The following is an 11132-nucleotide window of genomic DNA, read 5'->3' on the forward strand; positions in this document are numbered from 1 at the left end:
AGTTCCGTAGACCCAATCCAAGAAAGTTCACACCAGAATGTAAACAATGCCGCTGTCCCCGACACCGAGGATGATGTAGGAAGAAACGTCAGTGGTGAGTGCGGCAAGCGCCACAGTGAGAATGATCAAATTGAATGTAAAAGATGCCAAAAATGGATGTGTCAACCTTGCATGAAGATGCCTAAAGCAATGTTAAATGCGATCATTAAGTACCGATCACTACATTGGTACTTCTCCAACTGCGAGCCATTAGCTGTCGAGGGAGCACGGTCCAGCGCACGTATCAGCACAAGTGATGGAGAGACAGAGAAACACTATGATGAAGTGAAGATAGCAGCAATCACGCAAAAGACAGCCACAGCCATAGCCGTCAGCATCGAAAACAAAATGAAAGACTTAACGTCGACCAGTGTTAGTAACACTAACAGCACCCAGGCTCAGGGACAAAGGCAATCCTACGCAGATGTCGCCAGGAACCTCAGCCGTTTCACAGGCACCATCAACAAGATCGTCGCAGGCACCACTACTCCCCAGCAGCCTTCGTGCAACCCTCAGGATTCCACGGAGGTGGTCCAGTTGGTGGACGAGTATATCGAGCGAGAAAAGAGGCCCAAGAACCTCGTAGTTTTCAATGTTCCAGAGGAAGTAAAGGACGATGCGACTGGCAGCAAGCTGAGTGATTCAAAGGTCTTCACAGACATTATCAAAGAGGAATTCAACCTTATCCCCAAAGAACAAGCAGCTTACAGACTAGGAAGGAGAAATCCTGAGAAGCCTAGACCGCTCCTGATCAGAATTTACAGTGACGACACCTCAAGCCGTGCCTTGATCTTCAGAAGAGCGAAAGACTTAAGAAACAGCGCCCGGTGGAGTAGAGTGTATATTGTGCCTGATATGACGCCAAATGAGAGGGAAGTGGATAGAAAGCTGCGACAGGAGCTCAAATCGCGACGAGAAGCAGGGGAAGCAAACGTTGTCATCAGGCGCGGGCGTATAGTGTGCACGCAGACAACTAGGGAATCACAGCCGCGGGACGGCCACCATGACTAATCCCAAGCCTGACTCCATAACCACCAATCAAGTAGAAACAGAAATGAGGGCAGTAAACTGAATATTATGTACACAAACATAGACCAACTACCTAACAAGGGGGATGATCTGATATTAGCCAAAACAACAGAAGAGCCTGATGTGATAATACTAACGGAAGCAACCCCCAAGGCACAGAGATCACCGATTTTAGTAGCCAGAATTGCCATCCCTGGATTTACAGCGCATATTAATTTCGATGCTGATCATGAAAATCTTGGAACATTGGGAAAGCGAGGGAAAGTGATCTACACGGCAGACCACATTGAAGCAACAGAAGTCTCCTACAGTGACACTGAGTTTCAGGAGCATCTGTGGGTACAAGTGCGTCTGAGAAGACAGGATAAGCTGATCATAGGAGGCATCTACAGAAGCCCATCCTCTGACCTAAGGCTGTCAACAGAGCAATTGGCACACCTTCTACAAGTAGTCGTCGGGACTAGTCCTACACACCTTGTAATCGCTGGAGATTTAACTATCCTGAAATTGACTGAGAACAAGCAACCTCACGTGCAAATGATACCCATCCTTCTCACCAATTCTACGTTGCATGGACGAAAACTTTCTATTCCAACATGTCTTCAAGCCAACTAGATACAGACCTGGTGAGTTACCGAACGCTCTTGACCTAGTTTTAACAAATGAAGATGGAATGGTGGAAAACATTGAATACCTACTAGGCATTGGGCAGAGTGACCATACAGGGCTGCAGTTCGAAATCAAGCTATACGCTGAGAGAAAGGACAATCCAAATCCAAAGCTCAATCTCTACCGTGGCAACTATGCCAGTATGGTTGCAGATTTATCCTGTATTGACTGGGACGCCAGACTCGAGAAAAAGTCTTTCGTCGAGGCGTACAGTGATTTCAAGAATGTTTTTCAAGCCAGCATTGACTCACACATTCCCCCGACTAGCAATGAATCATTCAAGAAGAACTTGTACACCACATTGGAAGTTAAGAGACTCAGCAAGAAGAAGCGGTCTAGCTGAAACCGCTACACTACCCCTAAAGACGAAATGGATTCTGCCCGGTACACTGCCATACGAAAGTGTCTGACAAGGAGACTTCGTTATGAGTTTGAATCTAACCTTGTTCGGGACATAAAGCAGAACCCAAAGTCTTTTTGGAGATACGTCAACACTCGTCTGAAGACGAAAACTACAATCGGAGACCTGAAGATGGCAGATGGCACTATGACGAGTAGCAACAAAGAGAAGACAGAGACCTTGAACAATTTCTTCTGCAATATCTTCACGGAGGAAGATACCGACCACATGCCTAGATTGGAAGCCAAGTATCACGGACCTCCCTTGAAGGACATCCCAATTACTCCTGAAATTATCATGAAAAAACTGAAAAAGCTCAAGATGGAGAAATCCCCGGGACCAGACAAGTGGCACCCCAAGATCTTAGCCGAAGTCGCGGAGGCCGTAGCCAAGCCGCTTGCTATCATCTTGGCAGATTGGTCCAAAGACTGTCAGCTCAGAAGTGTAAACGCATGCATAAAGGGTATGGCAACCATTGCCAAGAGTATGAAATGCAGGGCTGTACCTTACAAGAGACCACCGAGGAGCGTGACCTTGGTGTAATTATTGACCAAAAACTGAAATTCCATGCGCATTGTACCTCCGCCGCTAGCAAGGCATTCTGAACTCTGGGACTCATCAGGAAGAGCTTCCAACGACTCGACGAAACAACTGTGCCCATATTGTACAAAACCATGGTTCGTCCTATAATCGAGTACGGAAACGTCATATGGGGTCCACACTACAAAGGTGACCAGCAGCTGCTCGAAAGAGTACAGCACAAGGCGACGCGACTTTTTCCTGGTTTTGCCGAAATCAGCTATGAGGACAGACTACGCCGCCTCAAACTTCGAACCCTTGAACACCACCGGAAGAGGGGCGACATGATCCAGGTGTTCAAGTTCGTCAAAGGATTTGACCGCATCAACCCAAGCCGCCTATTCAACTTCGATGTTGACAGACGCACCAGAGGCCACCCCTATAAGATGGTCAAACCTCAAGCTAAGAAGCCGGCCAGGTCGAACTGCTTCAGTACAGTGTCAGGTCTGTCAACTCCTGGAACAACCTTCCCGCGGATGTTGTAGCTGCCGAAACTTTGAACACCTTCAAGTCAAAACTGGATAACCACTGGAGGGGACTGGAGTACTCACCCAGTCCAACATAAACTCTCATTACAAACTCTGAACTTTAAGCTTAAGACGCGGATCTCATAGGCAATATGCCTCTTATCCGAACACTATGTTATGTATGTTATGTCATTGACCTTGAAATATTTTAACAAAAACGCCCCTGGAGTCACTGGGCAAGCTGCTAGGGGAGGCCAAATCTGCACCACGTCTTCCTGACGTCAACACCTGTCTGCCAATAAAGACCACGGCACTCCCCAACTACACTTAATACCGTTCCTCACTCTTCCGCAATTTAGAAACTCTGGTAGGATAAGTCACAAATTTCAATGATCTCTCTGATAATGTCCTAATTCACTTATTACCTAAAGGCTCCCCATTGCTTTCGAATTCAGACAACACCTAACTCGTACAGTACGTCCAACTATTCATCAAAGAAACCAAACGATTTGGGTAGCAATGTCATGTCATGTCCCGTATTTAGATGTAGCAATAAAACAAATAATAGAATTAAAAAAGACCACGGCATGCCCATGACAAGAAAACCGTAATTACTGCTGCAGCACCAAGGTCGGCCACCAGGAGGCCCAAAAAGGACCTTGACTGGCGGATTCACAACACTTACCCACGTACCAAATATCATGGCAATCCATCTAGAGGTACTAGATATTACACCGGACACGCACGCACGCTCGCACAGAGCAAAGACTACAACATTAACTCTATTTTTTTTTCCGTGGAGGTAAATTCAACCAACAAGGTGTATTCCTCCCGCAAGCGCTGCTACGGGCGATCCGACCAGCGGTCACGTGTCACTACCAGTAAGATGCTATCATTTACCACTAAAGGTAGTATAACGTTTTCTCACTAATTATGCAAATTATGTCATGATTCGCATAATCCATTGATGTTCCTGTCGAAGTTAGATATATGAAGTTCCTGTCATTTAGTGGTAATGAACTGTTTCCTAATTAATTATGAAAATCAAGTCCTACTTTGCATCATAAAGATGTCATCACGTTGTTTTTATCAAAAAGTCACCTACAGGTCAAAAACCATAAAGATTCATCCATCCCTTCTTGAATTATTGTTTCAAAGTCTGTAACTGAATCGAAATACCCATGTAGTTTCAAAGCAAGCTGCTAGAGGACCCAAACTTAAGTGAAAGTTTCCCAACCGCAAGAGCTATCTACCTACTAAACATTGTGGCCATATATATATAGTTTGTTGCAGCACCATAGATATCGGCTAGGGAGCCCAAAATCTACTCAGTTTGAGGTCTCATCAAGAGCTACCCATATACTAAGTATGAAGACAATCCATTCAGGCATTCTCGAGTTATGGTACTCACTAACAAACACACACACACACACACACACACACACATACACGAAAGCTACTGAAGACATTCTGGGCAAAAGTATAAAAAAATAGCTACAATAACAGCTGTACCAAAGGATTGACAGCATCAAAGTAGGAAAATGATTATGAACTGAAAAAAGGATAATAGAATTTCCTATCGTCAACTATATTCTACAGATCAAAAAAGATTGAATATTAACAAAAATGCAACATTGTCAGTTGGTGTTTTGTTGATAGTAAATAACAATAGATAATATCGCAACATAACTAAAAGTCCATTGTCCATTGGTGATGAATGATAACAAATATTAACATAATTTCAACATTTAGTTGGTCATTGATAATGAAAACTATTAAGAAATGATAGTTATATCTTAACATAATTTGACTCCTGTACCTTGCTAGTGATTATCAGTAACAATAATGGAGTTAAATATCAACATAGATGCAAGTTAGTACATTTATGATAAACAGCAGTAACAAATAACAGTTTATGTTAACACAAGTTATCTGTCATACGTGTAATGTTTAGATGTTATATCAAAAGCAAGGCTGTAGAAAGCCTGCCAAAATAAGATTTGGAGAGCTTTCAATAAGTGAAAGCATAACAATCTGGCTTCATGATTATGATGACATCATTGCGCCCATTATGGCATTTATTTTTGCCTGATTTGGGGTGAAAAAAAGAGAATTTTTCTAGTTGCACAAAATACTTTCACTTCAAATTACTATTATAATAGAACACTTCTCTACACTCCTGTTATCTTACTCTGTCTGTCTCTGTTATATACTGTTCTTGCATCAGTCTTACACTGCTGTGCAATTGATGCAGACATTGGGAATGTCCATTGCCTTAATTATTGGTGGACTTTTGCTTGCCAAAACAAATTAAGCGAAAGGCTGGCACAGCTCATTATTTGTCATGAACCTGGTTGAAACTGATTCAGACAGATTATATTAACTAAAGATTGTTTCAGGATATAAATAGATGACCGTGAAATTATATTCAAAACCACCATGTATATAAGTATGTGGGTCACATTTTATCTTCTTTTTTTTTAAATTTCGTATTAGCTTGCCTAATTCTCTAAGTCTCATGCCATGATGCGAGGAGCATCTGCTTTCACGTAAGCTTGGAGAACGATCTTATCATCCTTGATGTATCCCTTCTTTGGATCGCATACTTCATGCCATGGCATGAAATTATTGTAACCCCGCCCCAAGGTGTTCTCCTTGCGGTAGAAGGTGCAGTCAAACTTCCCTTTAAGTGTCTGTACACCAGTCTTCTGAGGAATCAACCGCAACTCCACAGATGCACGGCAGGACCACAAGCTATTGGAGTCAGCATCGCAATGTAGGTAGACCCCAAGGTTCTTGTTGTTAGGTGGCTGAGCATTGGAGTCATACTCAGGCCTGATCATTATTCTCCATGGTAGGTTGCGGATAAACGTTGCAGGACTAAGCTTGTTCTCATTGAGATTGCTGAAGTTCTCAACAATGAAACAAAAGGTTGCATGAGTCTGCAACTCCCCTTCTTCCATCTCCTCAGGTACTTCTTTACTAAGGATTTTGCCGATGATTAATTCCTTCATGCCATGAGGAGCATCTGCCTTCACATAAGCCTCAAGTATGATCTTGTCGTCCTTGATGTATCCCTTTTGTGGATCACACACCTCATGCCACGGCATGAATTCCTCGTATCCCCATTCTCTCTCTTTGCTGTAGTAAATCTTGTCAAACTTCTTTGTAATGGTCTGTACACCATTTTTCTGTGGTATCAACCGCAGCTCAACCGATGCGTGACATGACCACAAACTGCTGGAGTTAACATCACACAGCAAGCCGACAGCAAGGCCCTGATCGTTGTGGGGTGGCTTGCTCTTGGAGTCATGTGAAGGCCTAGCGACTATTTTCCACGGAAGGTTGCGGATGAAAACTACAGGACTGAGGCTCCTCACCATGACCTTGCTAAAGCTATCCACAGTGAAACGAAATGTTGCCTCTGTCTGCAACTTGTCCTCTTGTATCTGTCGGTCATCATTGTTGCCAACAATGACTTCCTTCTCACCACGAGGAGTATCTGCCTTCAGGTAAGCCTCCAGGATGATCTTGTCGTCCTTGATGTAACCCTTCTGTGGATCACACACCTCGTGCCAAGGCATAAAATCTGGGAACCCCCAGTTGTTCTCCTTGCTGTAGAAAACGTGTTGAAATTTCCGTGTATAAGTCTCAACGCCGCTGTTCTGAGGGACCAACCGCAGCTCAGCTGATGCACGGCAGGACCACAAGCTACTGGAGTCGGCATCACACTGCAGGTAGACACCAAGGCTCTTGTTGTTGTTGTTGTTGTTGTTGTTGCTGTTGTTGTTTATCTGGGTATTGGGGTCATGCTCAGGGCTGGCTAGTATTTTCCAGGGCAGGTTGCGGATGAAGATAGGAGGTCCAAACTTCCCCCCATTGAGCTTGCTGATGTTCTCAACTGTGAAATGAAAGGTCCCCTCACCATGCGAATCTTCTTCTTCCTCCATCTTCTTCTCCTGCATTTCTTCATCAAAAATGTTCCCCAGGACAACTACCTTTTCCTTCTTTCGTGGCTCAAACATGATGTAACTGATGCTGTCAGGAATGTCTGGGGTTGACCTTTCCAGCAGAGACTGTAGCCGTGTTGTCACATTAGAGTAAACGTTCATTATGTCAAAGTCACTGCCATGTTCCATTACCTTTTGTGAGAAGTCCACTGTGCTGGACAAACAGCCTAAGGTGCTCTCAACACTGTCTGCTGTAGCAGAGAGCTGCTTGGAACGGGCTGCTGTGATGGAGGCTAGCTTCTCTTTCAGTTCACTCTGCTTGCTTCTGACAAGGCCACTGAAAGGCTTGATCTCTTCCTCCACAGCTGAATCAATGTCGTCTGCTACTTTCTTACTACTTGCGTCCAGTTCAGCTTGCTTCTTGATTACAGCGCTTGCCTTGTCTTGGTATTCTGCAATTTTCAGCCGAGCAGCTTCCAGTTTATCTTTGATCTCTGCCCGGACATTGCCAACTGCATCTGCAAGGTAGCCGTACTTGTGATCCTTGTGCTGCAGTACCCAGCAGTCTCGGCAGATGGGGTACTTGCACGTCTCACAGTAGAGCTTCATCATCTCATCCTGGTGTTTTGGACAAATTGGCAGCGATTCTGACTTGAGCGATCCCGTCTTGGTGATCAGCTGCTCTTTCAGCTCTGCCACCCCAACGACTCCATGACTGCGCGTACGTTTGCCACGACGGTGACCACAAGCACACTCATCGCACAAGAACTCTTCACAGACAACACAGCCTTGGCTAGCCACTTCTTCTTCGCAGTTGTCACATTGCACGTTGTCCTCCTCTTTACTAACCAAACTCTTGTGGGCCTGAACTGTGGCACTCAAGCTCTGGACAAAGAAGTTGATTTTGAGCCCAGCGACGCCGTCTTCTGGTAGTGCAGTGTCAGCCCTACATGTTGGACACGGGAACGTTTCCTTCGCGTCACCTTGCTCTGCAAGAATCTTTTCCAGACAACCCTCACAGAAGGTGTGAAAACACGACAGGACCTTGGGATCTTTAAAAGGCTCACTGCAAATGGTGCACTCAAGAAAGTCACATGAAGCCTTGCTCAGCATGGCCTCGTCCATGATAAATCTTTTTCCTGCAACAAAAAGCATTAAAGTGCATAAGACACAAATGACCCAAAAAATCCTGAAATTGCATAAACCATAATTGTATTGTTTAAAAGCATGTACACAAAATACATACCCTTCGGATGTTATTGAACATCGAACCGTCAAAACATCATACCTCCAGCTTTTGATACTCCACACCTGGTAATTATATTGATCAATGACTTTACTCTCCCGATGACGTGCAATGAACATATGCATGGCAGCCGGTTTGGAATTTGCACCGCGGCTCGGAAAGAACATTTTTGTTGAGAAGCAAACAAATCAAATATTATTATGTCTATGAATTGAATCACGATAATTGAGCACTGTTTGCTCATCAAATGATGTTTTTCACAAGCCGTGGTACAAGTTTAACGCAAAGTCACTGATTAATTCAATTACCTGGTGATACATATGAATTGATGTTGACCAATGCTACTAAATAAAGGCATTGAATTCAATTAAAGTAACAGACAACATATTAACTAAGATTGAAATTTTATATTGTATAAAAATGTGTTTGTTATAGTTGTATCCGCCTTTGAGTGTGTATGCATTTATGCACAAGTGTGTGTGTGCGTGCGTATATGGATATGTGTATGGATATGTTTGTGTGTATGAGTATACATGTGTGTGTTTGGACATTTATATGTGTGTGGGGGGAGGCACGTCGAGGGGTATGTGTTTTGATACATAGGAGCGATTGCTGGTTTTCTTTATATACGGAGTAGTTGCCGACTGGTGCCTACCAGGACGTCAGCAGATTAGATTGCTAATCAAATTCAGATTAGTTGATCTGTCAGATTATATTACTAATTGATATGTAAATTCACTATTTTCATTTGTCTACCACTGCTTTTTGTGCAGGATTGCTCGTATGTGTTTGTGTGTGTATGTACATAATATGTATATGGGTATGTGTGTGTGAGTCATTGTATGGCTACATGAATAAGTCCATTCACGATTGCGACTACGCATGAGCAGTGTCAAGGGCCCCCGAGACGTTAATAAAACCCGTCGGGCGTTGTTGTGCAAATCTAGACGCCTTGTTATGCAAATCAAGACAGTGTCGAGACGAGAACTGTTTACAAGACAGGGACCTTTACCTCTGACACTTCACATGCATAGTAGCAACCGTGAACTAACTTATATGTGTATGTGTCTGAATGTGTTATTTGATCTTATAAATATACGTACGCGTGTGTATGCATTACAAAACCCATCCTGTATGCTGGGTGTGTCATACTTTAATACATTAGGCATTTTGATACAAACACAGATGTAACTTGGTCGCCTTTGGACGCATAAACCCAAATAGAAAAAAATTCCTTGCCACCCCCCACTACCCCCCCCCCCCCCATCCACCTCCTCTCCCAAAAGATTTCCAAAAGAATCCAAGTGTCATTGACGGTTGACACATCTCCTGGGGTTACTATTCTTCAAATATAGCTCTACTTTGTGTCTTTACTCTCAGGGTTATATCATTTTTGTTTCTACAACCATACTTAAGGGAGTAAATATCATACCTCACCGCCTGATGTATTTTCTCTCAGCCGCTTCTGTCAAACAAAATGCGCTTTTCCCGCCCAAACTTAGTTGAAGCCGCAAAGGGCTTCGGGAATTGGGTTGTTCCAAACCTATGAAGGGGGTAGAGTGAACGCTTTTTTTCACCCTCCTCCAGATTTGTTTGCCCACCGAACTGAACAGACCAAGGACATCATCCTACATAATGTCCTTGAACAGACTTTTGTCCTGGAGTCCAGCCTTGCTAGAGATCTTGTTAGCTAACTAGACTTCCACGACCTCATACCATCGTCAAGTAATTTTGTCTTTTTACATTGTTATAAGTAACCACGGAAATGTCCTAATGTGCATGATAAATCATATATGGGTTAAACTGATCACTTTTACATAACTTATGAGTATGTCACAAATAAGACATCTCCATCTTTGGTTTATAAAGTTTCCTCATCATTAATCATGCATATTAGATCCCTGTATTCACAATTGTCGTCTAATCATGTTAATCACTAACGCTACCTACGTACCAAAAATGATTTGTCAATCCCGTCCTATCATCTTTTGAATATTTATCAAAATAGCCTGCAGTTCCAGAACCAGCTGCTAGGGGCTCAAACCTATGTCATTTCTACGCATGAACAAGAGCCACTGGTATCTACCACTCTAATTTGGTGACCATACCATCTTCATATTATTTACGAAAACAAACGGCTAGGGTGGGTGGCAACCTAATTATGTCGAGGTCCACTACTAAATATCAAGACAACCCACCCACCCAGCCAGTATTTTTCTGTTATTATGCTCACACATAAAAAGTGCATACACAAAAACAATATTAGTACCTTTGTAAAGGTAACAGGGCTGACTCCACACTTCAGCTGGTCGATGGCAAATGACTTTAAAAAAGTTGCATGGTAGCTTGTTGGCTTATTCAAAAATATTTGAACTAAAGAGATGATTAATGCAATCAACAGATCAACCAATTAGAGCACATCAACAGGGGCCACAGCCCAGTCCAATTTGACCCTTGTTACTTGGAACACTATATATGCATAGTAATTGAAAGAAAATACACTAACTGAAATGCATGTTTTGTTCATTTGCAGCTTTATTAATGTTTGCATTTTTCTAGCAATGGTATATGCACAGCAAACCTATAGTTTTATCAAATGTTAGACCCTGGTGGAGTGAGTAAAGTCGGCACAAAATTGGTAGCATGTCGAGATTCGAACCCAGGATCTCTGGGCCAAATTCCTTAACCGTCACGCCAACACAAGGCCACAATGGTTTACATTTCTTTTCATTAGTCACTTCACCTCTCCTTTA

General features: G+C 43.1%; 1 protein-coding gene across 1 annotated transcript; it reads right to left on the reverse strand.

Moving 5' to 3' along the window:
• Window positions 1-4711: 4711 nt before the first annotated feature.
• On the reverse strand, window positions 4712-10039 carry LOC136421840 (E3 ubiquitin-protein ligase TRIM45-like). Its single transcript, XM_066409407.1, has 2 exons — window positions 9812-10039; window positions 4712-8272 (listed from the first exon to the last, which is right to left on the reverse strand). The coding sequence occupies exon 2, from the start codon at window positions 8256-8258 to the stop codon at window positions 5700-5702; it is 2559 nt and encodes an 852-aa protein (XP_066265504.1). The 5' UTR covers window positions 8259-8272; window positions 9812-10039; the 3' UTR covers window positions 4712-5699.
• Window positions 10040-11132: the final 1093 nt, after the last annotated feature.

Source organism: Branchiostoma lanceolatum, chromosome 16 (genome assembly GCF_035083965.1).
Source record: "Branchiostoma lanceolatum isolate klBraLanc5 chromosome 16, klBraLanc5.hap2, whole genome shotgun sequence".
Lineage (NCBI taxonomy): Eukaryota > Metazoa > Chordata > Leptocardii > Amphioxiformes > Branchiostomatidae > Branchiostoma > Branchiostoma lanceolatum.

Coding starts and splice junctions, on each gene's coding strand:
- LOC136421840 (XM_066409407.1), bottom strand. CDS start 8,258: ATGGACGAGGCCATGCTGAGCAAGGCTTCATGTGACTTTCTTGAGTGC.